Consider the following 27,603-nt stretch of genomic DNA (forward strand, 5'->3'; position numbering starts at 1 on the left):
GGCGGGAAAAGGGGGTGGGCTGGACCTAAAACCTCATCACATTCCCAAAGGATCCCTGTCCTGGTGGGAAAAGGGGGTGGGCTGGGCCTAAAACCTCATCATTCCCTAAAAACTGTGGGAAGGGGGAGCTATTCCCACCATCTCAGACTGGAATGCTGAGGGGAAAGTTGGGAATGAGTCATGGAGCTGTGTTGTCCCTCACAACAGGAAAATTGGGATGCTGTGGAATGGGTTGGGCTTTTCCCAGATCTGTCCCTCTGCTGGGATTATTCATGGGATTCTATGGGATTATTCATGGAATTCTGTAATTCTGACCCCAAATCCATCTTTTTCTTGGCTCTCCCAGTATGAGAACCAGACCAAGCTGGCACTGGTGGGGAACTGGGGCACCACCGGCCTCACTTATCCCAAATATTCCGATGTCACCGGCCGGATCAAGCTTCCCAAGGACAGCTTCCGGCCTTCTGCGGGATGGACCTGGGCTGGGGATTGGTTCATCTGTCCGGAAAAGACGTGAGTGGGGCTTTTCTGCTGGGAATTCCTGGGAATCCCAAAATCTGGTGGCAAAATCTGGGATGCCTCCGTGGTTCCTTGTCTGTGCCCACGGATGTGATTCCCCCTCATCCAAATCTTGGGATGCTCCAAAACTGAGGATTTTTGGGGTGGGATTTTCATCCTGGTTTTGGTTTTTCCTACGGAGGAATTTTGCTCGGAGAGGTGGGAGAAATTTGGGAGCGTTGAGGATGGCACAGGAGGAAGGTGGGATGGAGAATCCCTGATTTTGGGTATTCCTGGGATTCAGGCTGTTGCACGATGTGGATGCTGGGCACCTGAGCTTCGTGGAGGAGGTGTTTGAGAACCAGGTCCGGCTTCCCGGAGGCCAGTGGATCCACATGACCGATTCCTACACGGATGTGGTGAGGGAAAACTGGGAATTCTGGGAGCTGGGCTGGAATCCCAGGGGAAATTTAGGGATTGGTTTGGGTGAGAATTCCCTGTGTCCCACAGAATGGGGAGAAGGTCCTGCCCAAGGATGAGATCGAGTGTCCTCCAGGCTGGAAGTGGGAAGATGTGGAATGGGACACGGATCTCAACAGGGCTGTGGATGAGAAAGGTACGAAAGATGGAATTTTGGGATCTGGGATTTGGGAATTTTGGGATCCTGGAATTTTGGGATCCGGGATTCGGGAAGTTTGGGATTTCTTTCCATGATCTATGGATGCAAACATTCCCATGGCTGTGGGAACTGGATCAGGAGAAGGGATCAGGCTCTGGGGGATCCTTTTCCCTTGTCTTCCTGAAGCTGTGGGATGGGAATTCCCAAAAGCAGTGCTGGGATAATCTGGGAAGATCCTGGTGGAAAAGAAACGGAAAACACCGGGCTGGAGAGTGCTGGGATGGTCCGGGGGGTTGGAATGGCTGGAGGAAGTGAGGGAAGCATCCCCAGAGTGGGATTTGGAGCCAAGGACACCATGGATCCATCCCTGGGCATTCCAGAGGGATGGATTGTGCTGTAAGGAGGGAAATTTTGCTGGATTCAGCCACACCTTCACTGTTGTAAATTCCTGGTGGGAGTCAAGGTGTGGGGAGGGAGCCTCTTCTCCCGCCTCCACCAGGTATTCCCTTCTTCCCAAGGCTGGGAATACGGGATCACGATCCCACCGGAGCGCAAGCCCAAGGCCTGGGTGCCGGCAGAGAAGATGTTCCACACCAACCGGCGCCGGCGCTGGGTGCGGCTCCGCCGGCGCGACCTGGAGCACATGGAAGCCGTAAGAAAGGTGGGATTGGCCGGGAAAAGATGCCACCGGATTGGGATGTTGCCCTGTCCCTCTGGATGGGTGCCTGGCTTGATCCAGGCAGGATCCGTTTTTCCTTGGAGATTGAGGGAGGCTCGTCCTGGTTTCCAATGGAAAAAGCCACATTCCCGGGGTGGAGAACATTCCAGAGGGATTGACTGGGATGTGGGGTGGGATGGGGACATCCAGGAAAGTCTGGGAGTGCGGGAAATGGGGGAGGGCCGGTGTCCCTAGCCTGTCCCTATCCCGCTTCCCTCTAGATGGTGCCATTGGACCGGGAATGCCGCTTCTGCTCCTCAGCACCCCCTGCCGCTTCCCAGGGCCACTTGTCTCCCTTCCCAGAAAATTTTTGGGATAATTGTAGCCACTGTCGCCCCATTTGCTGTGGGTGTCACTGGGAGAAAAACCTTCCAGGGCTTGGGGTGGATGATCCAGGGAGAAATTCCAGAGGTGGCAGAGTCACGGGAGGGGTCGGGATGATGGCAAAGGGAAAAGTGGGATCTTGGCAAGGAATTCCTGGCTGGGAGGGTGGGCAGGGGCTGGACTGGAATTCCCAGATTTGCTGTGGCTGCCCCTGGATCCCTGGCAGTGCCCAAGGCCAGGTTGGATGGGGCACACTGGGATGGTGGGAGGTGTCTCTGGAAGTGGCTGAGCTTTAAAGTCCCTTCCATCCCAAACCATAATTCCATGATTCCATGACAATCTCCAGGGCCTTTCCCAACTGAAACCAAATGACCTCAGAAATCCTTCCCAACCTGAATATTCCTATGATTCTCCAAATTATTCCATGACTCCATTCCATGACTCCAATCTGGAGGAGACACAGGGAAAACCTGGGGTGGAACAGCCATATCCAAAAACATCCCGAAAAACCCTAAACCCAGCTTTTGGGTCAATCCTGGAAAACCTGATCCCTGTGATCCCTGTCTGGCAGCACAAACAGGAGGAGCTGGATGGGGATGGTTGGGAATACGCTTCCCTCTTTGGCTGGCGCTTCCACCTCCAGCAGCGCCGCTCGGACGCCTTCCGCCGGCGCCGCTGGAGACGCCGGATGGAGCCTCTGGAACGCACCGGCCCCGCCGCTGTCTTTGCCTTGGAAGGGGCTCTGGTAGGGAACAGCTTCTCTCATTCCCAAATTTCGGCCTGGAAATGTTATCTGCCACTCGTTATCTGTTTCCCGTTATCCTGTTATCCTCCCTGTTTGTTCCTTGCTTTCCCTCTTTGCTCCTGACTTTCTCCACACTCTGGGTTTTCCAATCCGCTCCTTTTGCAATGATTCCCTGAGAGCCAAAGCAGCACAAAGCTCCCATTCTATGTTTTTATGGAATTTTTTCCTCTCCCGTTTGGCTTTTTTCCCCCCTTTTTCCTTGCTCTGTCTTTCCCTCCAATCCAGAGTTGATCTCTTTGGGATCAAAGCGGCTCCATGGTGTTTTCCATGTGCTGTTCCCATCTTGGGGGATCCCGGCTGCCTCTCACCCCCAGAGCTCCTGACGGGACTGTTCCTATTCCCCTTTTTCCCATGGGATCCACAAACGGGAATTCTCAGCCTTGGAAATCGCTCCTTTTCCCACAAATATTCCAAGGCCAATGGGGAATTAGGAGAACTCGGGAATCTCCAAGACCTTTTCCAACCTAAATTTTAGGATTCTGGGGAACACTGGAAGCCCAGACTCCTCTTGGACACCCCAGAGAATTCCATCCCATGGGGAATCCTGGCTCTGGGGATGATCCCAGCATTCCCGACTTTCCATTGTTTTCCTTGCAGGGAGGAGTGACCGATGACAAGAGCGACGACGGAAAATCTGATGGAAAATCCGCATCCACCCTGAGTTTCGGAGTCAACAGACCCACGATCTCCTGCATTTTTGACTGTAAGGACCCCAGGGGAGTGGGAAAGGCATTTCCCATCCTTTTCCCAGAAAAAGATGGAAAAATAAAAATGGAAAAAGGGTGGAGGGGAGGACAGTGCTTATGGGAACATCCACAGGCTCCGGGATCGGAGCCGGGGATATCCTGGGGGGATTAAGCCAGAATTCTCTCAGATGGGAGATGAGGAATGATGAAATCTCCCTGGGATCTTTTCCATGTTTCCTGTTCTTCCCCCAGCCGGGAACAGATTCCACCTGCGCTGTTACCTGTACCAGGCACGGGATCTCATTGCCATGGACAAGGACAGCTTTTCTGGTGAGTCCGGATCTACACCGGGGTGGAATTCCAGAAACAGAGGGGAACCATCTATGGGCCCGGACACTTTCCCTGATCCCAGGTGGATCCAAGTCCATCCAACCTGGCCTTGGGCACTGCCAGGGATCCAGAGGCAGCCACAGCAAATCTGGGAATTCCAGTCCAGCCCCTGCCCACCCTCCCAGCCAGCAATTCCTTGCCAAGATCCCAGCCCAATCTGCCCTTTCCCAGTGGGAGCCATTCCCTGGCTCCTGTCCCTGCAGGCCTTGTCCCCAGTCCCTCTCCAGCTCTCCTGGAGCCCCTCCAGGCCTGGAATGGGCTCCAAGAAATCTCTGGAGCCTTTCACTCTCCAGGCTGGATATGATGGAGCACAGGGAGACACTTCCATGGGATTTGCCCAGGGAAAATTCCAGAGGGTGACAGGATTTAATCAGAACCTTGGCACAGTCCGGCCCCTTCTTCTCCAGCATCCTCAGGAAATTCCTTGTTGGATTAGATCCAGTGAAAGGTTTCCAGCCCATGGGGTGGATCCAGATGATCCATAAGGTCCTTTCCATCCCAAAACAGTCTGGGATTCCATGATTCCATATTTCCTTAGCATCCCCCTTCTCCCAGCTGCACAGGGGGGCAGCAGTCCCTGGGATTTGGGATTTAGGAAGGGAATTTCCATGGAAAGAAGGGAATCCAGGTGGAAAACAGGGGCTGGCCTTTGTGGAGGAGTTTTCCACGTCGTGCTGCTCCACCCTTTCCCAGCATAACTCCACAGATTTCTGAAATTCCCAGGATTGTGCTCGTGCGGTTGGGACTTCCCACGCTGGGGATTTTTGGGATAAGAAAGAAGCTAGAATAGGAGAAATCCTTTTATCCATGGGATTTCCGTGCTGGAGGTGCTTGGATGGTTGGATGCAGGTGGAACATCCGTTTGGAATGTGGTTGAGGGGAGATGGAATGCTGGAAAATCCCACATCCTCATCCCTGGAGGCTGGGTCATCCCAGCTAGGAATTCCCATTAATGCTTTGGAGCTGGAAAAGCAGGAAAAGGGAATGTCACCTCCTCTAGATCAGAGCTGGAATAATGTCCCAAATCCCGGGAAAAGAGTCCACTGGTGGGAGAGCTCCAACATCCCTCCAGGGCTATCCCTGCTCGATTCCCATGAGAATTTACAGAAGGATTTGGGTGGGATTTCCCTCCAAATTCTGGGATTTCAATCCCACTTGGAACAACACATCCCAGGAATGATGGGAAACAGGGTCAATCCCAAAATTGGGGAAGCAGCTGGACTGTGATCCCGAGGGAATCCTGCTTTTCCCTGTGGTTGGAATAATGTGATTTTTGGGAATAAACACCCCAGAACATCAAAAAAAAAAAAAAATCCCCCAGTGCCTGTTCCCACCTGGAATTCCCACAAAAGGCTCCTTGTTGGGATGAGGAGGTGGGAGCGAGGTGAGCTCATGGCCCGGGAGGGGAGTCCGGAATCGTTTTCCTTTGGAAAAATCCCGGCCAAGGACAACACGAGCAGCAACGTTCCACAATGTGGGATTGTGATTCCCGCTGCCGGGAATAAAGGAGTTCATTAAAGGGGCTTGGCAGTTGGAAAAATAAACATTCCCTGCTCCCAACAAAGGGGCTTTAGAGAGGCTTCCATGGAAAAAAAAAAAAAAAAAAAAAAAAAAGGAGGAGAAGGGAGGGAAAAATGGGGAAAAAAAAGGGAAAAGCAACTCCAAATCCAGGGGTTTTTGTTTATTGTAATGGATTTGGCTGAGGAGAAGTGAGAAAGGCTCTTCCCAGAGTGGGTTTTTGGGAATGTCTGAGTGGTCCTGGATTGTTGAGTGTGGATAGAGGGAGAAATCCAGCCCCTGGTGCTCCAGTTCCTTGGAAAACGGGGGGAAAAGGCGGAATGCTGCTGAGATCAGCTGGCCCTGCTTCCAGGGGGTGTGGGATCATCCTGGGATCTCAATCCAGTGGTTTGTGGGATAATCCTGGGATCTCAATTCAGTGGTTTGTGGGATCATCCTGGGATCTGAATCAAGGGATGTGGGATTTTCCTGGGATCTGAATCCAGGAATGTGGGATGTTCCTGGGAGCTGAATCCTGGGATGTGTGTGGGGTGTTCCTTGCATCTGAAACCATGGGTTTGGGATAATCCTGGGATCTGCGCCCAGGGATTTGTGGAATAATCCTGGGATCTGAATCCAGGGAGGTGTGGGATAATCTGGGGTCTGCATCCTTTGCCTCCCATTAAAGCCCCCAGGGATATGTGGGATGTTCCTGGAATCTTCATCCAGGGATGTGGGGGATGCTCCTCTACCTTCCAGCCAGGAATTCCTTCCCAAGATCCCACCCCAATCTCCCCTTTCCCAGTGGAAGCCATTCCCTGGCTCCTGTCCTTCCTTCCCTTGTCCCAAATTCCTCCTCAGCTCTCCTGGAGCCCCTTTAGGTCCTGGCAGTGGCTCCAAGATTTCCCTGGATCTTTAGAACAATCCCAACTCTCAGACTGAGCCTTTCCAGCTGGAAAACCACCTGGAAAACCTGGCAGTTTAAGCTTGGAATGCTGAATTCCAGGTGGGATACACTGGGCAGCTCCTTTCTCCTCAAGCAAGACCTGAGGGAACTCAGGGTGAGATGGAGCAAGCTGAGAATTCCCAAATTCTTTGGGAGCCGGTTCTGGATGGAGCTTGGAATTCTGTGAGAGCCAGAGCTGAGATCCATCCCTGAATCCCAATCCTTGAATCCCCTTCCCGCAGATCCCTACGCCATCGTGTCCTTCCTGCACCAGAGCCAGAAGACGGTGGTGGAGAAGAACACCCTGAATCCCACCTGGGATCAGACCCTGATCTTCTACGAGATCGAGATTTTTGGGAATTCTCAGGATGTGGCCGAGTCCCCTCCCAACATCCTTGTGGAAATCTATGACCACGACACCTATGTGAGTGTGGCGATTCCCGACGGGAATTCCCAGCCTCTGGAATGTGTGATGTCCAGCATCTCTGGGTGGCTCAGGCTTTGAGGTGGACATTCCAGAGGGAGAAAATTCAAGGGAAAACCCTGTGGTGTCCTTGGGGTCTCATTCATTGAGCTTCCTCACTGTCATTTAAAGTGGAGAAATTAATGGAGTTTCCTCATGGAAAAACTTTGGGATAAAGTTGGATGCAGTCATGGAAGTAGGGAAACGCCCTCTGCTATTTGCCATGTCCAAAGGACTTGGGAATGGTGGAATTTTGGGGGGTCAGTGGCAGGAACTTGAGATTTTTCCCAGAAAAACCAAGCTGGAAAAAAAAACTGGAAAAACCAAGTGCAACAGGGAATTCTGTGGAAAACCACTTGGAATACACCTTGGGAAGGGCTTGGGAATATCTCAAGAATCTTTTTACCTCTCTCCTGCTCCTTCCCAGCAGAAAAGATTCAAGAAATCCGAGTGCGGAGCAAGGAATGGGATTTTAGGAGCTGATGAAGGCTCCGTGTTCCTGCTGTGGAAAACATAGGATAGGAATTCCTAAAAAGGTGTTTTTCTCCTAAAAAGGTGTTTTTCCAGCCTTAGGAATTCCAGGGAGGAGTTGGAAAACTGGAGACTCTATGAGCACCAATCCTTTTCATTTTCCCTGCCCTCATCCCATAATGGGATCATCCCTTGCTCCCGATTTTTGGCTGAAAGGGAATGGATTTCTCTGGGAAAAGGGATGGGAAGGAAGACCCCAATTCCCATGGTTCCCAATTCCCTGGAATTCCCTTTCCAGGGCGCGGATGAATTCATGGGACGCTGCATCTGCCGGCCCAGCCTGGAGCGCTCGCCCCGGCTGTCCTGGTATCCCGTCCTCAAATCCGGCCGGAATGTCGGGGAGCTCCTGGCCGCCTTCGAGCTGATCCAGAGGGAAAAGGTGAGATCCATCCCTGAGCCTGGAATGCTCCGGAATTCCATTTCTTCCTCAGGATCCAACTTTTCCAGGCGGTGGGTTTTCCATTGGTGCCTTTGGAGCCTGTGAAGAATTGGAGGGATTTGGGATTTGTCCCTTTTTGAGGGATAATTCCATAGGAAGAGCTTTTCCAGGAGGGAAAAGAGGTGGTTTAGGGTTGGCCTGATGGAAAACTGCAGAATTCCAGGTGGGATGGGCTGGATGGATCCTTCTCTCCTTGGACAAGTCCTGGGGAGGTCTCATGGATATCGAGGGAGCTGGGAATTGCCAAATCCCTAAGGAATGCTGCCCTTTCCTTGGAATTATTTCTGGAGGGGGTTTAGGAGAGCTGAAGCCACTCCAGCTTTTCCAATGGCTGCATCCCAGATGTGCCAGGAAAAAGGGATGGATTGGGATATCCCACTCTTCCTTCCCAGCCTTGAGGTTTATCTGGGAATACCACAATTCCCTCTTCCCTGGAAATCCCAGCCCAAACACGAGGACAAGGACCCAAATATCCACATGTAGCTTCTTCCTCCTCCTCATTCCCTCAGAAAGGGGTGGGAAAGGCCTTGGAAAAGCCTTGGAATGGGATGTGCTCCCAGAGGAGCTGTTTGATCCCAGTGGGAATCATCTGGGTGGATTTGGTCCTTCCATGCTTGGATGAGAATCCAGGATTTTTAGAGCTTGGAATGGAAGGGGCTGAAGTTTCCCTCCTGGAAAAAGAGGAATTAGCAGTGGGAATGTTAATGGGAATTGTGTTCTCTCCCTGCAGCCGGCTGTTCATCACATCCCTGGATTTGAGGTAATTCCGGACTCCTCCTTGCAAATCCAGCACTATTCCCAGCTTTCCCAGGGATTTGGAGGTGTTTCCAGCCCTGCAGCAATCCCTCCACCCTGTCTTAGGGAATTCTTTTAGGATAAAAGAAATCCTAAAGCATAGATATTCCGATTTTCCTCAGCTGATAAGGAAAATTGGGAGTGGGGCGGCTCCTTCCCGACAGGGCAAACTCATCCCATTCCAGGATGATCCAGAGGATGCCATGGAGATGCTCCAAAGGCTCTGGAGCCAGGCTGGCAGAGCTGGGAATGTTCCCCTGGGGAAGGGAAAAATCCAGGGAATCCTCAGAGTCCCTGGAGGGGCTCCAGGAGAGCTGGAGAGGGACTGGGGACAAGGCCTGCAGGGACAGGAGCCAGGGAATGGCTCCCACTGGGAAAGGGGAGATTGGGCTGGGATCTTGGCAAGGAATTGCTGGCTGGGAGGGTGGGCAGGGGCTGGGCTGGAATTCCCAGATTTGCTGTGGCTGCCCCTGGATCCCTGGCAGTGCCCAAGGCCAGGCTGGATCCACCTGGGACAGTGGGAGGTGTGGGATCCCATCCTGGATGGGATTTAAGGATTTTTCCTCCCCAACCCATTCCATGATTTCCTTTGGATATCAGCTCCAGTTATAAACCTTGGGATGGGTTTAGGGATGAGAATTCCTCTAATTCTGTCCTCTCATCTTTTCCAGAGTGAGCTCTCCTCCAGTCTGGATGAGGTGAGTCTTTGGGGATTCCATATTTTCATCTTGGAATTGTTCAAATTTGTTTCTTTGGGAAATCCTCTTTTTGCCGGATGGGTCAAGCTGGGAGCATCAGGATTTTGGGAATATGAGTGACCTCTGGCCAGCTGGGCTTTTCCTCATGGCCGGGAATGTTGGGATCCATTTACCCTCTGGAATGAGGTGTCCCATCCTTTCAACCCAGGCGTGCCAAAGCCGGAATGCTCCCAATTCCAAACTTTCCACAAGGAATCCCAATTCCAAACTTTCGATAAGGAATTTGCTGTGAATCGAGGATGCGCTGGACTATTCCAGTTGTTCCAAAGGAAATTTTTGTCCCTCATCCTGGGAAAAATTCAGGGAGAGGTTGGATGGGGCTAGGAGCTACCTGGGATAGTGGAAGGTTCCCTGCCCATGGAATGGGATGAGTTTTCCAATGGAAAGTATTCCATGATTCCATCATTCCCATGATTCTTATTCCACACTCAGGATCCCAAGACTACATCCCATGGAGCCAATCCCAGGCTGAACCAACAATTGGGATCTTGGAAAACTCCAGGCAGGGAAAGGGAACAACTCTTGGAATGTTGTGGTGGCCCTCGGAGCCGTTAATCCCAAAATTTGGGAGATGAGCTAGGAAAGAGCTGAGCCACATTCCCAGGAAAGGTTGGATTGGATGACATAAACACATTTTTTCAAGATTTTTTCCCACCCAAACCGGCTTTCCTGGGAGCTCATCCCACTGTTCCATATTGTCCATAATCATCTCTCTCCTTTTTTTTCCTCCATTTCTTCCCACTGCCGGAATTCCGGGATGGGGCATTCCACAGCTCTGCATCCCTGCCTTGTTCTCGGAGGGGCTCCTCCAATGGGTATCGCTCTCTTCCCTCTCCTTCCCTTTTCCCAGAGTCCAAGAAAATCCTGGCAGAGCCTTTCAGGGAGAGCAGGATTGCAGGAACCCCATCCCAACAAAATTCCTAAGGATTGGTGCCACCTGGAGCCTCCGGTGCCCCATGAATGCTCCTGAAGAACCGGGATGGCTCCATCCTTATCCATTTTTTCTTGGGAATGGCCTTTTGTGGCTGAATTCCCTCTGAACTCTGGGATTTATGTTTGGATCGCATCCCAGCTTCCATTTAAACTGGGAATCTTTTCCAGCCTTTTTTTTTGGCCTCATCCATGTTGATTTTCCCGGATACAAATCCAGGATGGAATCAATGATCTCCAGAGTTCCCTGCCACCTGGATTCCCTTGGGTTTATCCTTGTTCAACCCATCCTGGCTCCCAGCAGGATTTTCATGGATTTTCTTCCCTCCAGCCAGCTTTGTCTGGGAATTTTTTTTCCCACTCCCATCCTGATCCTTCTGTGCTCCCGCCTCATTCCTGGCATTCCCTGCTCATTCCCATCCATTCCAGCATTCCATCCTCTGACATTCAGCTGGAATCCAGGAGGATGCCTGGAAAACCACTGGGAGAGCAGCAGGAAGGACTTAAAAAAACCCTGGAATGATGCAGGGTTAAAATCCAAGTTGATCCTGGAGAGGATGGACGGGGCAGGAGCTCTTTCCCAAGGATTTCCGACTGGATTTGCTGAAGGATTGATCTCTAAAATCCCTTCCAACCCAAATCATTCCATGATTTCGGGCCTGAGCAGCCTGAAATGAATTTTTTTGGGAATTAGATTTCCCAGGGAAATCCCAGAGGTAACCCAGGGAATGTGGGAATTCTCTTCAGCTCTCCCTTCTCCTTCGGGTTATCCCAGATAAAATTCCCATTCCCTGACAGCACTAACCCGCGCTGGGAGCACGTGGATCATGGAATGGAGGAGTGGCTGCTCCGTGTGGGAATCCCAGGCACCTCTTCCCACATGGAATTCCCAAAAACCTCCTTCTAACAAGCAGCTGGACTCAGGAACCAGCAATTCCCAAGGAAAATTAAAACTTGGAATTTTATGGGAAGGGGAGTTGGAATTGGATGATCCTTAAGGCCCTTTCCAACTCCAACCATTCCATGATTCCATGTGGAAAATCCCTTTGGAGAACCAATCCCTCACCCAGTCCCGTAATTAAAACACACCCACACGTCATTGAATCCAATAAAATTCCAGCTGGGAGAAAATTCCATGCTCCTGGGATGGATTTCCAGAGGTTTTGCTTTCATTCCGGCCTTTCCGGGGGCTCTGGGGGATGCAGGAAAAGAAAAGGGGAGGAATTCTGGCTTCCACTCTCCTCCTCCGGAAAGGCAAGTTTGGAATTCCTCAGCTGCCTCGCAGATTTGGGATGATCCCAATGGAATTCCCAGGTAGTTTCTCCCGAGCTCTATCCCATGGATTTCTGGATTATCCATGAAGTGTGGGATGAACCACAGCCCCTTCCCAGATCCAGAGGTGATGCCAATCCCCCATCCCACGGTGCTGCTCCCACTAAACTTTTTGGGAATTGCCCAACTACAAACCCGCTGCTGCTGCTTCATCCCTTTCCTCATCCCACTGTGATCCCGGGATGGGATAGAGGTGATTCCATCCCGTCATTCCCTAAAAAAGGTTTAACCTTGGAGGGCAGATCCTTTGTATTTTTTGATCCCTGGGAAAACCTCAGGAATGTTGGATCTTCTCCAGGATGGATTAAAGAGATTGAACCACTTTTCTGGCACCTCCATCCTGCCATTCCTCACCTCTCTCCTCTGGCTGTCCTGGATTTCCTGGGAGATATCAGTTTGGCAAGGATGGAGATTCCGAGTGGATCCAACCTGGAAAGGGATTGGACGTCCCATCCTGGTGCTTCCTGACATTTTCCTTTCCCTCTCTGCTCCCACAGTCCGCGGATTCCGACCTTCCCTACCCGCCACCGCAGCGGGAGCCCAACGTTTACATGGTCCCGCAGGGAATCAAACCCGTCCTGCAGCGCACGGCCATTGAGGTGAGCCACGGATTCGGGAATGACAGCCGGGAATGGGATCCAAGATGGATTCTGGGGTGTCATTCCAAAAAAAAAAGGAGGCTCCAGGGGGAACTTCTGGTTATTCACAATTCCCTGACAGGAAGGTGGACCTGGGAGTGTTGGGGTCTGCTCCCCGGGAGCCAGGGATGGGATAAGGATGAAGTTCAGGGAACAAGGAATGGGAAAAGGATAAGGATGAAATTCAGGGAACAAGAGATGGGATAAGGATGAAATTCAGGTTGGATATCAGGAGGAATTTCCTCATGGAAAGGGTGGTCAGGCATTGGAAGGGCCCAGGGAGCTTTGGAAGTGTCCAAGGAACTCCTGGTGCTGAGGTGGGGATCAGTCAAAGGTTGAATTCCATGACCTTGGAGATGTTTTCCAATCTCAAGGATTCCATAATTCCCACTGCTGCTTGTGTTGCTTGTCCTGGAGGTTCTCCTCCACTGCCGAGGAGCTCCATGGAAGCCTTGGCTCAGGATTTGGTGTCCCCTCATCCCACAGATCCTGGCCTGGGGGCTGAGGAACCTCAAGAGCTTCCAGCTGGCCAGCGTGACCTCGCCCAGCCTGCTGGTGGAGTGCGGCGGGCAGCGCGTCCAGTCCGGCGTCATCAAGAACGTCAAGAAGAACCCCAACTTTGACATCTGCGTGCTCTTCATGGAAGTGGTGAGGTTCCAATGGGACTGGGGTGGTGCAGGGGCAGGGGAAGGTCCTCAAAAATGGGGTGAAGTTCCTTAAAATCCTGTAAAAATGGATCTGGTGAAGGACCTCAAAGTTCCATAAAGGAGGATCTTGTGAAGGGCCTGGATGTCCCATAAAAATGAAGCTTGTGGTGAAGGACCTCACAGTTCCATAAAAATGGATCTTGTGAATGACCTGAAAGACCCATAAAAAGGGATCTTTTTCCAAAGGATCTGGAGGTCCCATAAAATTGGATCTTGTGGTGAAGGACCTCAAAGTCCCCTAAAAATGGATCTTGTAGTGGAGGACCTCAAAGTCCCATAAAAATAAATCTTTTGAAGGGTTTGGAGGTGCCATGAAAATGGCTCTTGTGCTGAAGGACCTGGAGATCCCATAGAATTGGATATTGTGGTGAAGGACCTCAAAGTCCCATCAAAGTGGATCTTGTGAAGGACAGTCCTGTAAAAACAGATTTTATGGTGAAGGACCTCAAAATCCCATAAAAATGGATCTGGTGAAAGACCTTAAAACCCCATGAAAATGGACCATGTGGAGGTGTCATAAAATTGGTTCTTCTGGTGAAGGACCTCAAAATTCCATAAAAATGATTCTTCTGGTGAAGTTCCCTCTGCCCTTGGTTTTTTGGGGAATGGTGCAGAACCTCTGCCCTCCCTTTCCAGCCTCATTCCATCTTCCTTTCCCTCTTCCCGCAGCGTCTGCCCAAGGAGAGCCTCTACAGCCCCCCCATCATCCTGAAGATCATCGACAACCGCCCCTTCGGCCGGAGACCCGTGGTGGGACAGTGCACCATCCGCTCCCTCCAGGAATTCTACTGGGATCCCTCCCAGCAGGACACGGGGGCGCCCCAGGAGCAGCCAGGTACGTGGGAATGCCGGGATTTGTGTCCTTCGTGGAGTCATGGGATGGTTGGGTTGGGAGGGAACTTAAAGATCATCCGGTTGCACCCCATCCATGGGCAGGGACACCTCCCACTGTCCCAGGTGGATCCAAGCCCCAATGTCCAACCTAGCCTTTGACACTTCCAGTGATCCAGGGGCAGCCACAGCTGCTCTGGGAATTCCATCCCAGCCTCTCCCACCCTTCCCAATGGAATTTTTTCACAATATTCCATTGAAATCTCCCCTCCTTCAGTTCAATCCATTCCCTCTTGTCCTGGCACTCCGTGTCCTTGTCACAAGCCCCTCTCCTAACTCCTTGGAGCCCTGGATGGGATGGGGATCATGGGCTCGGGATATTGGAGATGAGCTTTGGGTGGTGAGAAAAGTCTGGATGAGTTTGGAATCTTGGAGATGAACTTTGGATGGTGGGAAGGGTCTGGGAGATGTTGGGATCATGGAGAAGAATTTTGAATGGTGGGAAGTGTCTGGGATGAGTTTGGGATCATGGAGATGAACTTTGGATGGTCTGAGGGGCCTGGATGGGATTGGGATCATGGAGATGGGATCAGGGAGAAACTGGGATCACTCCTGGAGGTAGATCCCACAGTTTCTGGGCTCTGGGATTCCCAAATCCCGGGATCACGGTGCCGTCCTGCTCCGGTTGCAGATGACGTCAGCCTCACGCCCAGGGACGACGTCCTCATCGACATCGATGACAAAGAGCCCCTGATCCCCATCCAGGTATGGAAAACGTGCTGGGAAAATCCCGGATTCTTTCTGTGGGTCTGGTGAGGGTGGATCCGAGGTGCCGATGTGAGGCCGGATCCGCTTGGATCCATCCTTTTCCAACTTTCACGCGTTTTTCCTTCCTCTCCTCACCGGCGCAACCCCAAACTCCTCCTCATTCCCTCTCTTGGGAATGAGGGGCTGGATTTGCTTTCCCGATGGAGAGAAATCCATGCCAGGTTCTTCCCAAGGAAAGCAAAAATTCCCTGAGGCTGCGTCATCCTTGCTCCATGGCCGGATCTCCTTTTCCCAGTTTGGCTCCTGGTTAGCAGGAATTTTACTGAACTGGGATTGTAGAATCCCAAATCCCAAATCCATTGTGGTGGGAGTGGGAATTGGTGCAGTTCCAATGAATTTGAGGGATCTCAGCATTCCCTTGGGAATGGATCAGGATGGACACACCCCTGGAGCTTCCATTCTTCCAGAAACTTCCTGTATCCACAGTCCTTGGGTTCCTTCTCCAGCAGAAGGAATCTTTGGGATAAACCTGTGCCAAGATGTGAGTGGGATGCACGGATCCCAAGGTGATCCCGGTGCCTCTGGAGCAGCTAGGAATGGTGTCAGGAATGTTTGGTGGAGCTTTTCCCAGTCTCCCATGCCTTGGTGGGATATCAAGGGCCAGAATTTCCCTTCTCCCTATTCCTGGATGCCACAGGACTGGAAAAGCTGGAGTTTCCGGAAGGAATCAGCTTTCCAGGTGTTTCCTGTCTCAGTTTCCCTGGCCTTGAGTGATTCCAGGGATGGAGGACCTGCTGAATCCAAGATGTCCAACTTGGGCATGGATCCTGCTCTTTATCCACATCCTTGGTGACTCCTGGGAGTTTCTATTCCCAAGGATTTTCTGGTGCTTTTGGATATTTGTGGTGTATCCCAAGCCAAACACGGGCTGAGTCCCACATCAAGCTGGGAATCCGGAATTTGGCTAATTCCTCCAAAAAACTGTGGATGGGGCCCTGCTCATTCCCACTCATTCCAAATCCTCATCCCTGGAAGTATCCAAGGCCAGGTTGGATGGAGCTTGGAGAAACCTGGGACAGTGGGAGGTGTCCCTGCCCATGGAAAAGATGGAATGGGATGAGATTTAAGATCCTTCCCACCCAAATAATTCCATGATTCCATGATCCTATTCACAGCTCCGTTGGGATCTTGTCCTGAAATCCTTCAGCCTCCATTGGGAACAGGACAGGAGAATTGGGAAAAGTTGGCTCCGGTGAAAAGTGTGGAAAGGGAAAAGCAGCTCCCGAAAATGCTCTTGATTGGAGCATTGGGAAATTGGGAAAGCAGCCTCATTCCCTCCTTTTTGCTTCCCATTTAGGATTTATCCTTAAAATTTACAGCTGGGCTTCATCTTTTATCAGGGAAGTAACTGGAGCGTGTCCATGGAAAACATGGAATTTGGGAAAGGGGCTTGTTGTAATAAAATCCCTATTTTTTAAGTCAGAGAAACATGGGAGAAAACTGAGGGAATAATGTGGGAATCTGTGGGATCCCAGCTTGAGATGTGGAGCTTGATCCCAGCTTCCCATGACCTGGATCTGGGGTTTCCCATGATCTGGAATTGGAATTTCCCACAATCCAGTGCAGGAAGAACGTGGACATTCCCACCGGTGGGATTCCCAGTTTGTCCCATTTTTCTGAGTGATCAGGATGGGGGGAACACCCTGGGATATCCAGAGTGGCTTTGGCCATGCCCACGAATCCCTGGAATTCTCTGCTCAGATTTCCATGATTTATTCATGGAAAGCCATGTTGGTGGCAAACCTGCTCCCATTTTTTCCTTTGGGAATAAATCCTCTGGATAGGGACTCACCTCCCTTTATACCCCCTGGAGCTCTGGGAGCTGCTCCCAGGAATGCGGGATCCCATCCCAAAGATTCCAGAGGAAGGAATGAGAAGGAGCTTTGGAATCCTGGAGCTTTGTTCCCTGGGATAATTTTATTGGAAATGTCTCCAAGCTTGGATCAAATTTAGGGAAGAGTTTAGACAGTAGGAAAAGGGGGAGAGGTGACAAAACCATTCCAAAGTGGAAAATTCCAGCATTTTTTTCCAGGAAAAAGCATTTCCCAAACAATTCCCCCTGACACCAATGGAGTTCTTCAGTTTGACCCCGGATTCGTCCTTCTCCGTTTGTTTCTTCCCTTGTTTTTCCTGTTATTTTGGGAGAGGAGGGAGCTTCTTCCTGGAAAGCCAACCCAAAATTCCCACCTGGGAATTTTGGCCCTGGAAGCTGCTCCACTCCTGGAGGTGGGCATGGATTGAGGCGTGGATGGACCATTGGGATCATTCCGCCCATCCCGGGCCAGATTTGGCAGGTCAAGGAGTAGTCCCTGGTCTGCTTTCCTGGGAAAAGGGAGGGATCCCAGGCCAGCAGCTCGTGCTCAGGGCTCTTTGGAAGCAGGAGCCAGGATTTTTTATGGATGCGTTTCCTTGTGTGGCTCTGGAGATTTTCTTCCTCCTTGCCAAGCCTGGCTTTGGTCCCTGCTCCAAAGGATGGTTGGAACAAAGGATCCCTTTGTTGCTTTCCATGGAAAATCGGGAAAACAACCAGAGGTGAAATCCCTCTGCTCCAAGGTTTGGGAGTGCGTTATCCATCTCATCTGAGCGGGATCAGGAGTTCAGCTGGAGTTTAAAACCAGTTTAAATGCACAGGAATCACATCCTGGTCACCCAAAGCGAGGAAAATCCTAAAAAATCATGGAAAAGCGATTTTTCCTGGCTAATCCTGTCTAGATTGGTTCTTTGGGAAAAGGACACGGAGCGAGGTTTTGGAAAGGTGGAATTTATGGAAGAGGCTGCTGGGTCAGGCCTTGTCCTGCCTGCTCTGCTCCCAGTGTTTTCCGAGGGCTCATTCCCATGGAAAGAGTCGGGAAGGACTTCCACAGCTCCATGGGATTTGTTCTGTCTGCTCATGGATAAACCAGCTGGAAAGGAGCTGTTCCCAGAGCCACGAGGGAATCCTGGTGGAAAATGATCCTCAGGGAAAGTTTTCTCTATGGGAATCCTGATGGAAAATGATCCTCAGGGAATAAAACATTCCCCGGAAATTGTGGAGTTTGGCCCAAGGCTGCCGGTCTGCATCTGGTTAGATCAGAGAAGGGTTTTGGGAAAAAGCCTGAGCTGGATAACTGGGAATGCTGTTGGGATTGGCCTGATCCTCAAACCTGGCTGTTTTCTGGGAAGAACCTCTCATTCCTCCCCCTTTTCCACTTCCAAGGGATCCTTGGAATCCTGAAACAGCGCTGCCGCTTCCTGCCCATGGATGCGATGCCGGCTTTTGGTTTGCCCAGGATGAGCTGGGCTTGGACCTGGGCTTTGATCCTGAGCATTCCCAATCCTATTCTAAATCACCCTGGCTCAGATCCTTCTCTGGATTCTGGGATAACTCCTTGAGTTTGCAGCTCACGGTATCCAGGGAAAAGCCTCTCCTCCACTGGGAGTTACTAACAGCTTTTCCATATTTTCCCCTTTAGTATCCCATTTTTCCTCTACCTCATTCCAGCCGTTTGCCGAACGTCCCTAAAAACAAGCCCTGCGCTCATCCTAAATTTGCCTCATCCTGGGAAACCCCAGGGTTGGGAATATTAGTTTGGATTAATCCCATTAATTGTTGCTTTTGCTGCTGTGCATTCATCCCGGGTCCTGGAATCCCTTGGATAACGGATCATTTTAATTTGTAGCTTCCTGAGGGTTTGACGAGCTCAGCACTAATTAACATCCCGGATTCCCGGGCCCTGCCTCATGTAGGTATCGCTTCCTTTCTAATTGCTAATGAATTGCTTAATTAATTAATCGCTTAATTGATGACCTGAGTCCATGAGGATATGCGGATAAAGCCAGAAGGAGGCGTTTTCCTTCTGGGAATGATCCCGCTTGCTGCTTAGGAAAATGGCAATTCCAGCTGGCTGCCCCCGTGTCCTTGGGTTTTTCGTTAATTCCAAAGGGAATGAGGGGGGGTTTTGAAGGAATTCCATCCCAGATCGGGGATCCCAGCACAGGAGGACATGGAAATGTGGGAGTGATCCAGAGGTGGGACCAGGATGATCAGAGGGATGGAACAGCTCTGCTGGGAGGAAAAGCTGGGAATGTTCCCCTGGAGAAGGGAAAATTCCAGGGAATCCTCAGAGTCTCTGAAGGGGCTCCAGGAGAGCTGGAGAGGGACTGGGGACAAGGGATGGAGGGACAGGAGCCAGGGAATGGCTCCCACTGGGAAAGGGGAGATTGGGCTGGGATCTTGGCAAGGAATTGCTGTCTTGGAGGGTGGGCAGGGGCTGGGCTGGAATTGCCAGATTTGCTGTGGCTGCCCCTGGATCCCTGGCAGTGCCCAAGGCCTGGTTGGATCCACCCGGGATCAGGGAATGTGTCCCTGCCCATGGATGGGTTGGAATGGAATGTGATTTGAGGCTCCCTTCCCTTTTCTTGCTCCCTTTTTGTCTGTTCCATGAGAAAAGTGGATGTTGAGATTTTCCTGGGTTTTATAGGGAGGGCAGTGGAGCTTCTTTGCCTTCTCAGGGATAACACTCCAGAGGGGTAGTTCCCTTCATCCCAAATTCATCCCGATTAGGTTCTCCATGGAATCATGGAATGGTTTGGGTTGGAAGGACCTTAAATCCCATCCCATTCCGCAATTTCCATGGGCAGGGACACCTCCCACTATCCCTGGTGGATCCAAGCCCCAGTGTCCAGCCTGGCCTTGGACACTTCCAGGGATCCAAATATTGTCCAATGGATGCATTTCTCCATCCCAGAGAGGTGGCAGTGCTGGGATCTCAACTATGGAAGCAAAAATTCCTGAAATAACCCCCCCATCCTGCTGTCCATCCACATTTTTAATTTCCATGGATGTGTTTTTGGTATAGGACAAAGAAAATCCAGGAGAAAAAAACAAAAAAGAGGGAAAAGCTACAAAGCGTTAATTTAAAATCAAACTATGGGAATATTAGGTGGGAATAAACCATCCAATTGTCCTGGTTCATCCAGGATTCTCCAGGAATGGCAGTCAATGTGATAAACCCCAGTTTGCAGAAAGATGGGAATGTTTCCTTGGGAAAACCATCCTAGTTTGGAAAATTGGGTTCCCATCTTCCTTCCCAGCTCCTTTTCCTTTATGGCTGAGGAGCTCCGCACAAAAGCAGGAGCAGGGAATGAGGCCCAGGGGCTGCAGCTGGGGAAATCTTGGAAAAAAGCTTTTCCAGCCAAAAAAATCCAGCTCCGTGCAGAGCGTGTGAGGGAGGTCCTGGATTTCACCGGGATCTGCCTCGAGCTGGGGCGTTAATGAGGAGGGGGAAGAGTTCAAAGTGCCAGAGGGCAGGGATGGGTGGGATATTGGGGTGGAATTCTGCCCTGGGAGGGTGGGAGGGGCTGGGATGGAATTCCCAGATTTGCTGTGGCTGCCCCTGGATCCCTGGCAGTGCCCAAGGCCAGGTTGGGCATTGGGGCTTGGATACACCTGGTGTAGTGGGAGGTGTCCCTGCCTATTGATTGGGTGGGAATGGGATGGGATTTGAGGTCACTTCCAACCCAAAACATTCCAGGATTCTGGAGCCCCTCTGCTCTGGGAGAGCTGGGAATGTTCCCCTGGAGAAGGGAAAAATCCAGGGAATCCTCAGAGTCCCTAAAGGGGCACCAGGAGAGCTGCAGAGGGACTGGGGACAAGGCCTGGAGGGACAGGAGCCAGGGAATGGCTCCCTGGGAAAGGGGAGATTGGTCTCGGATCTTGGCAAGGAATTGCTGGCTGGGCTGGAATTGCCAGATTTGCTGTGGCTGCCCCTGGATCCCTGGCAGTGCCCAGGGCCATATTGGATCCACCTGGGACAGTGGGAGGTGTCCCTACCTATGGGGTGGGATGAGTTTTCAAGTCCCTTCCCATTCCATGATTCCATAATTCCATGATTCCTGGGCACCTCCTGGAGGAGAGGAACTCAGGAGGGACTCTTGGACACCTCTGCTCCACCATTCCCTGCTGAGGAGCCCTACAACGCGGTTACTCTGCCGTTACTCCACTGTTACTCCAGCTTGTGCTGCTTTCCAAATCCTCCATCCCAGGACACGTTAACAGAGCCCAGCGGAGCCAATTCGAGCCAAATCCATGTCTGTAAACTATTTGGGATAATTGGTTGTTTGCTGTGTTTGCTGCTTCCAAATCCAAGTCCACATTTCACGGCTTCTCCGGTTACTGTTCCTTGGAAGGGCTCTGGGTGTTGGATGGCTCCTCCTGGGAATGGTTCCCATCCCAGTGCTGCCCCCCTGTAATGTTCCTGATGGTTTTAATATTCCCAGCTGGGAGCCAGCCCATGGCACTGCCACTGGGGAGGGGGAAAAGTATTCCCAGAGAAAACGACGGGATTTCCACAGCTGGGGTTTGTAGGTTCATGGAATGGTTTGGGTGGGAAGGGAGCTGAAAGCTCATCCCATTCCATGGGCAGGGAGACCTCCCACTGTCTCAGGTGGATCCAAGCCCCAGTGTTCAACCTGGCCTTGGGCACTGCCAGGGATCCAGGGGCAGCCACAGCAAATCTGGGAATTCCAGCCCAGCCCTGCCCACCCTCCCAGCCAGGAATTCCTTGCCGAGATCCCAGCCCAATCTCCCCTTTCCCAGTGGGAGCCATTCCCTGGCTCCTGTCCCTGCAGGCCTTGTCCCCAGTCCCTCTCCAGCTCTCCTGGAGCCCCTTCAGGGACTCTGAGGATTTCCTGGATTTTTCCCTTCTCCAGGGAACATTCCTAGCTCTCCTAGAACAAAAGAGCTCCAGAATCCTGGAATGTTTTTGGGTTGGAAGTGACCTTAAATCCCATCCCATTCCCACCCCATTCCATGGGCAGGGTCACCTCCCGCTGTCCCAGGTGGATCCAAGCCCCAGTGTCCAACCTGGCCTTGGACACTGCCAGACATCCAGAGGCAGCCACAGCAAATCTGGGAATTCCAGCCCAGCCCCTGCCTACCCTTCCAGCCCGGAATTTTTTAAATAAAGGAGGAATTCTCCTTCCTCCAGCCGTGCTCTGTGCCTGTAGCTGCTGCAGCTCCTGGGATGATGGGATTGGGTGAAATGATCCGGTTATTCCCAGGATATCCAAATGATGGGTCCCTCTTGGGAAAAAAGGTTTGAGTTCTAGGGTGGCGAGAGGGAACAGGGATGGGGAGACAGGAAAACTCTGGATAATCATGGCAGCAGCTTTCCAGGTGGGAATGAACTCCTTTTCCAGGGAATTTTCAGGATTTGCTCACTTGAGGTTAAATTCATCCACAAGGGATTCTCACCTGGGGGTTGTGCCCAGTGGGATCCATGAAAAAGCTGGAAAGGGAGCACAGATCCCAATCCCAGAGATCATCTGTGCCATGGAAAAACCCCTTGAGGTGGTTTGGGATACCTGGAGGGAATTTTATCTTTCCCCTGGATAAATGAAATTCCTCAGTCCATTCTTTTCCAATCCATTGCTTTCTATGGCTTTCCATTCCCCAATGGAATCATATCCATCACCATTAACATTCCAGCTGCTCCCCTTCCCTCCTTTTTGTGTTTTCCCTGTTTTTCATTGGAATATTGGTCAAAATCCACCAAAATCTCTAATCCAGTTCTTTCTCTTGTGGCTGCAGAGGATTCCATGGGTAAGTCCTGGGTTGAACCCAAGTGTTTTCCCTGTATCCCAATACCTGTGGAATGTCGTGATGTCTGAATGGAGCCCTTGGAACAATAAAATGGGAAGTGACGAAAGGAAAATTGGGATTTCCCCTCCCAAAAAAAGGAGGTGGCAGAAGCCTCTGAGTGAATTTCTAGAATATTCCAATTAAATCCGGTGTCTATCCATTAAATCCCGTGCTGTTGGTTTCAAATATAAATCCAGTAAAACTCCATTTGGAATTCTCTGTGAGGTCACTGAGCTGGAATTCTGTGGCCTCCTAAAAGGAGACAGCAGGATTTTCTTGGAATTTTTCATGAATTGCAGGCAAAGCGATCTCAAAAATGGGATTCCTATGAAATCTATGGAATATTGAGCCCACATGGTCCTTTTTTCCTCCTGGAATGGTTTGCACTGGGAATGAGGCAATGGGAGTTGGTGAGAGCTGAGGTTTTGTGGGATTTTCCCAGGTTTTTCTCGTCCAAGGGTTGTGTCATTCTGGACACCTGAGCACTGTTGGGTTTTAATGGAAAGATGGGAATTTATTCATTTATCCGCAGGTTTTGTTGGGATGGGGAGGTTGGGAGGTGCTGAGATACAACCAGGAAGTCAATCCCTGTCTCCCAAATCCCAAAAATTTCCAGGAAAAGCCTAAAATTGGGGCATTTCAAGCTGTTAACACTGGAGTTAAATTGGTTTATTCCCTGCATGGAAATCCTGGGAAAACCACCCTCCAAGTGGCCAAAACTTCCCTAAAAATGGTCCAAATTCTTGGAATATTCTTCTTGGAGCTCTACCTCATCTTCCCATGAGGAATAATCCTCTTGGGAATATCCACAGTGGCTCTAACACCCGGATTTGGGCTGGGGGCATCCTGAAAAAAACTTGGAAATCAGGGATGGAGTTGATGCAGGGTTCACTTCCCAAATCTGGGAGCTGCTGCTGTTTTCTGGGGTTTTTTTTTTTTGGTGGAAAATGAGTAACTCTGGGATCTCTGGCTGCAGGAGGAGGAATTCATCGACTGGTGGAGCAAATTTTATGCTTCCACGGGAGAGAGGGAAAAATGTGGATATTACTTGGAAAAGGGATTTGACACCTTGAAGGTGAGTGACTTCCATCAGGTGTGGATCCTTGGAATTCCACTCTCCATGATTTCTTTGGGATTTTCGGCTTTTTTTTTTCCAGTCCGGGTTCAAAAAAACCAACACATTTTCCCCAGGTGTGGAAAATTCTGTTTCCTTTGGAAAAGCCTTTTGGGAAACTTTCAGAAATTTTCCCTTGGGAAGTGGCAGAGAGGGTGGGGAAGTGCCATCCTGGGAAAAGTTTGGGAATGAGGAAAATCAGGGATTTCTCAGGGAAGAGGGAGATTAAGGCACAAGAGATGCTAAATTTAACACATTTAAATTTAAACATTTTTTCCTTGGTTTTAAGGAAAATATTCCCATCTGGAAAATCTCCATCCATGAAAAACCCACCAGGAGACATTGGCTTTGTCTGGGTCCTTGGGATAAGCTGGAATTTATTGTGGGATTCCCAAATTCTCCTTTTCTCACTGCCTAAGAGGGAAATAGGGGTGAAAATTCCCAGAAATTTCTCCCCGTGGGATGAATTTTCCCAGGATTTAAGAATTTGGTTGGAATTTTTTCCAACGATCCATCTTTTCTTCCTCAGGTCTACGAGACGGAGCTGGAAAACGTTGAGGAATTTGAGCATCTCTCTGACTTCTGCCACACCTTCAAACTGTTCCGGGGGAGATCCCAGGATTCCAGCGACGACCCTTCGGTGGTGGGGGAGTTCAAGGTGGGATGGACCCTCTCCCCATGGATTGTGTCCGTGGGGTGGGAATTGTGGGATCTTTAAAGTCCTTTTCAGCCCAAATCGTTCCGTGAATCTGGGAATTGTGGGAGTTGAGGAATCCTCATCCATGGAAGTGGCCAAGGATGCTTGTTAGGGGCTTGGATCCACCTGGGACAGTGGGAGATGTCCCTGCCTGTGGAAGGGGTGGGAATGGGATGGGATTGAAGGTCCTTCCAACCCAACCCATTCCAGAATTCTGGAGCCCCTCTGCTCTGGAGCCAGGCTGGGAATGTTCCCCTGGAGAAGGGAAAAATCCAGGGAATCCTCAGAGTCCCTAAAGGGGCTCCAGGAGAGATGGAGAGGGACTGGGGACAAGGCCTGCAGGGACAGGAGCCAGGGAATGGCTCCCACTGGGAAAGGGGAGATTGGGCTGGGATCTTGGCATGGAATTCCTGGCTGGGCTGGAATTCCCAGATTTGCTGTGGCTGCCCCTGGATCCCTGGCAGTGCCCAAGGCCAGGTTGGATCCACCTGGGATAGTGGGAGGTGTCCCTGTGAATGGAATAGGATGAGCTTTCAGATCCCTTGCCACCCAAACCATTCCATGATTCCACAATTCATTCTGGTCATTCCAAGCCTGCTCCCATCTCCTGAATTCCCGTGTCCTTCCTAGGGTTCCTTCAGGATTTACCCTCTTCCCGACGATCCGCGTGTTCCGATGCCTCCCCGGCAATTCCAGCAGCTCCCGGCCAGGGGACTCCAGGAATGTCTGGTCCGGGTTTACATCATCCGCGCCTTCGACCTCCAGCCAAAGGATTCCAATGGAAAGGTATCCCGGTGGGAAAGCTCTGAGTTGACTCCTGTAGTGGATTCTTGTAACAGCTCAGCCCTTTTTGGTCAAAACTGGGTCAAAATTTGGTCAAAATTTACAAGTTTGCCCTAAAATTTAGGAATTTGTTCCTGGTTTCTGCTCCCCTTGGAATATCTGGGAAGTCAGGGAGGCAACTCTTCCTTTGTCTGCTGGGATTTTTCAGGATTAGTTCCATGAGTTTTGGGTTTGGTTTTATTTTGGGGTTTTTTGGTGTTTTGGGTGCTGAAGGGAATAAAATCCCGTTTTTCCCAAAATTCCTTCTTGCAAAGGTTTTCTGGTCTGGAAGAGAAATTGTGGGAAAATGGGAATTGTGTAGGTCCAAAACTCAGAGAAGGGAAAAATCCTTTTCAATTATCTTGGTTCCACTGGAAAAGAGGGGGAAATTTGAGGAATAGAGTGGGAAATATGTGAGGAAATATCTAAGAAAGATAGATGGGAAAATAGTAAATACACATGGAAAATCTATGGAAAAATAATGAATAGACATAAAAATACATGGAAAAAAGTATATGGAATATGGGAAATATATATGGAATACATGGAAAAATAGATGTAGAAATTCCAACTACTTTTGAATTTTCCCATTTTTTTAAAAGGATTTGAGATTTTAAAAGGAAATGTGAATTCCTAAGAAATTCCCCATGAGTAATTCCCAAGGATTAAAAAGAAGGGAAAAAAATGGGAGTTTTTTCATTTAAAACCTCAAACCAACTCAAATTTGATCCCAAATTTTCCCCAGGGATGGGAATTTTATGGAGGCTCACCCCAGCCCAAGGAATACCTGGGTGCGCATTACTGTTTCCCATCAATTCTTTAAAAAACAAATAAGCAGGAAAAGAAAAATCCAGGAGAAGTTATGAGAAAACTTGGTCAGGGCATTTTTCCAGGGAATTCTTGGATGTGGCTGGGATGGTGGATCCCTGTAGATCCAGTAAAATCTTTTAGGTGGAACTGGATCTTTCCCTTGAATTTTTTTTCTTCTCCTGGCAAAAAAATCCAACTTGAATTAAATCCCCCACTTTCCAAATTGATGCCGAATTCCCAGAATAATTTTATTTGGGAGAGAAATGGGATTTGGACCAACCTAAGAGGGTGGGACTGGAATCCCATGGGATTTCTGTGTTTCTTTCCGTGCCCACCTCCAGTGTGATCCCTACGTGAAGATTTCCGTGGGAAAGAAATCCATAAATGACCAGGAAAATTATCTTCCCTGCACTCTGGAGCCTGTCTTTGGGAAGTAAGTATGGATTCCATTTGGGATCCACGGAATTTTTTGGGTGTCCTATTGAGGGAATTGTTCTGGGCCAACAATCCCATTCCATTCCAACACCCAGTTCCAGGTTGGAGCAACCCGGGATAGTGGGAAATGTTCCCCATCCACAGCAGGGATTGGGAATGGGATGGATTTTAAGGTTTTTTTTCCATCCCAATCTATTCCATAATTCCCTTGGCTCTCATTCATCAATCCTGGGGATTTCTGAGCTGTGGATTGGGGAGCTGGAATTCCATAGTGGAGGAATCTGGATCATCCCATTGTTGGGAAGGAATTTGAGGAACTTCTCCTCATCCAGGAATTTTGATCCAATGTCTGAGGGAAAAATGTGAGGAATGGGGCACCACCACATGTTCTGGAAAAGGATTAGCCATGGATAATTGAGTTGTTTCCCTCAGAAATGGGATAAAATTCCAAGGTTAATGGGACCAGGGAATGGCTGGAGCTGCTCCACGGAGGATTAGGTTGGATATCAAGAAAAGATTCCTCATCCAGAGGATGGTGGGGCACTGGAACAGCTCCCCAGGGAATGACCACATTCCCAAGGCTGCCAGAGCTCCAGGAGTGTTTGGACACTGTTCCCAGGGACAGGGTGGGATTGTCCTGGGAAGGAGTCGGATCGATGATCCTTATGGATCAGGCTATTCCATGATTCTCTGATTTTCTGGGAGAACAAAACCCCATGGAGTTGAGCTTCCCTCAGTTTTCCAGATGCCCCTGGATCCCTGGCAGTGCCCAAGGCCAGGTTGGACACTGGGGCTTGGAGCCACCTGGGATCAGGGAAGGTGTGGAATGAGGTCATTAACGTGTCTCCTGATCCAAACCATTCCATGATTCCATGATAAACGAAGCCAGCACAACAGCCCTGGTCTTGCTGGATCAAGATGACCCGGAAGCTCAGGGACTCTGTTCCATCCCATCACTGGTGGGGTTGGATGAGGCATGGTTCCATTCCCATGGAATTCCAGCAGCACCGTCCTCTTTTCCCAAGCATTTCCCTGTTCCCGTTTCCAGGATGTTTGAGCTGACCTGCACCCTGCCCCTGGAGAAGGACCTCAAGGTCACACTCTATGACTACGACCTCCTGTCCAAGGACGAGAAGATCGGCGAGACCGTCATCGACCTGGAGAATCGCTTCCTGTCCAAATACGGTGCCCGCTGCGGCCTCCCCCAGACCTACTGCGTGTGCGTTCCTCCCTGTGCTGGGGATGTCCAGGAATCGCGGGATTGTGATGTCCAGGAATCCCGGGACTGGGATGCTGAAGGGGCCACGGGATCACAGCAGGGCTATCCTGGGGGACCTGGCTGGAGCTGCACTTCCCAGAGTCCTGGTTC

General features: G+C 50.5%; 1 protein-coding gene across 2 annotated transcripts in view; it reads left to right on the plus strand.

Annotated features, from left to right (window-relative positions):
* DYSF (dysferlin) overlaps nucleotides 1-27,603 on the plus strand; it is a 67,814-nt gene that overhangs the window by 22,115 nt on the left and 18,096 nt on the right. For both annotated transcript variants that reach the window (XM_054293425.1, XM_054293434.1), the window contains exons 26-47: nucleotides 347-513; nucleotides 803-917; nucleotides 1,009-1,114; nucleotides 1,636-1,778; nucleotides 2,731-2,904; nucleotides 3,562-3,667; nucleotides 3,903-3,980; nucleotides 6,726-6,907; nucleotides 7,716-7,856; nucleotides 8,647-8,676; nucleotides 9,383-9,409; nucleotides 12,229-12,330; nucleotides 12,856-13,017; nucleotides 13,746-13,911; nucleotides 14,599-14,672; nucleotides 18,395-18,457; nucleotides 22,306-22,317; nucleotides 23,333-23,431; nucleotides 24,000-24,128; nucleotides 24,798-24,953; nucleotides 26,141-26,232; nucleotides 27,283-27,453. In XM_054293425.1, the coding sequence (XP_054149400.1) occupies nucleotides 347-513; nucleotides 803-917; nucleotides 1,009-1,114; nucleotides 1,636-1,778; nucleotides 2,731-2,904; nucleotides 3,562-3,667; nucleotides 3,903-3,980; nucleotides 6,726-6,907; nucleotides 7,716-7,856; nucleotides 8,647-8,676; nucleotides 9,383-9,409; nucleotides 12,229-12,330; nucleotides 12,856-13,017; nucleotides 13,746-13,911; nucleotides 14,599-14,672; nucleotides 18,395-18,457; nucleotides 22,306-22,317; nucleotides 23,333-23,431; nucleotides 24,000-24,128; nucleotides 24,798-24,953; nucleotides 26,141-26,232; nucleotides 27,283-27,453 (2,495 nt within the window). The remainder of the gene's footprint in view (nucleotides 1-346; nucleotides 514-802; nucleotides 918-1,008; nucleotides 1,115-1,635; nucleotides 1,779-2,730; nucleotides 2,905-3,561; nucleotides 3,668-3,902; nucleotides 3,981-6,725; nucleotides 6,908-7,715; nucleotides 7,857-8,646; nucleotides 8,677-9,382; nucleotides 9,410-12,228; nucleotides 12,331-12,855; nucleotides 13,018-13,745; nucleotides 13,912-14,598; nucleotides 14,673-18,394; nucleotides 18,458-22,305; nucleotides 22,318-23,332; nucleotides 23,432-23,999; nucleotides 24,129-24,797; nucleotides 24,954-26,140; nucleotides 26,233-27,282; nucleotides 27,454-27,603) is intronic.

This window comes from Melozone crissalis, unplaced genomic scaffold (assembly GCF_028551555.1).
Source record: "Melozone crissalis strain CALT ecotype California unplaced genomic scaffold, PUWL_Pcris_2 ptg000006l_1, whole genome shotgun sequence".
In the NCBI taxonomy this organism is placed as follows: domain Eukaryota; kingdom Metazoa; phylum Chordata; class Aves; order Passeriformes; family Passerellidae; genus Melozone; species Melozone crissalis.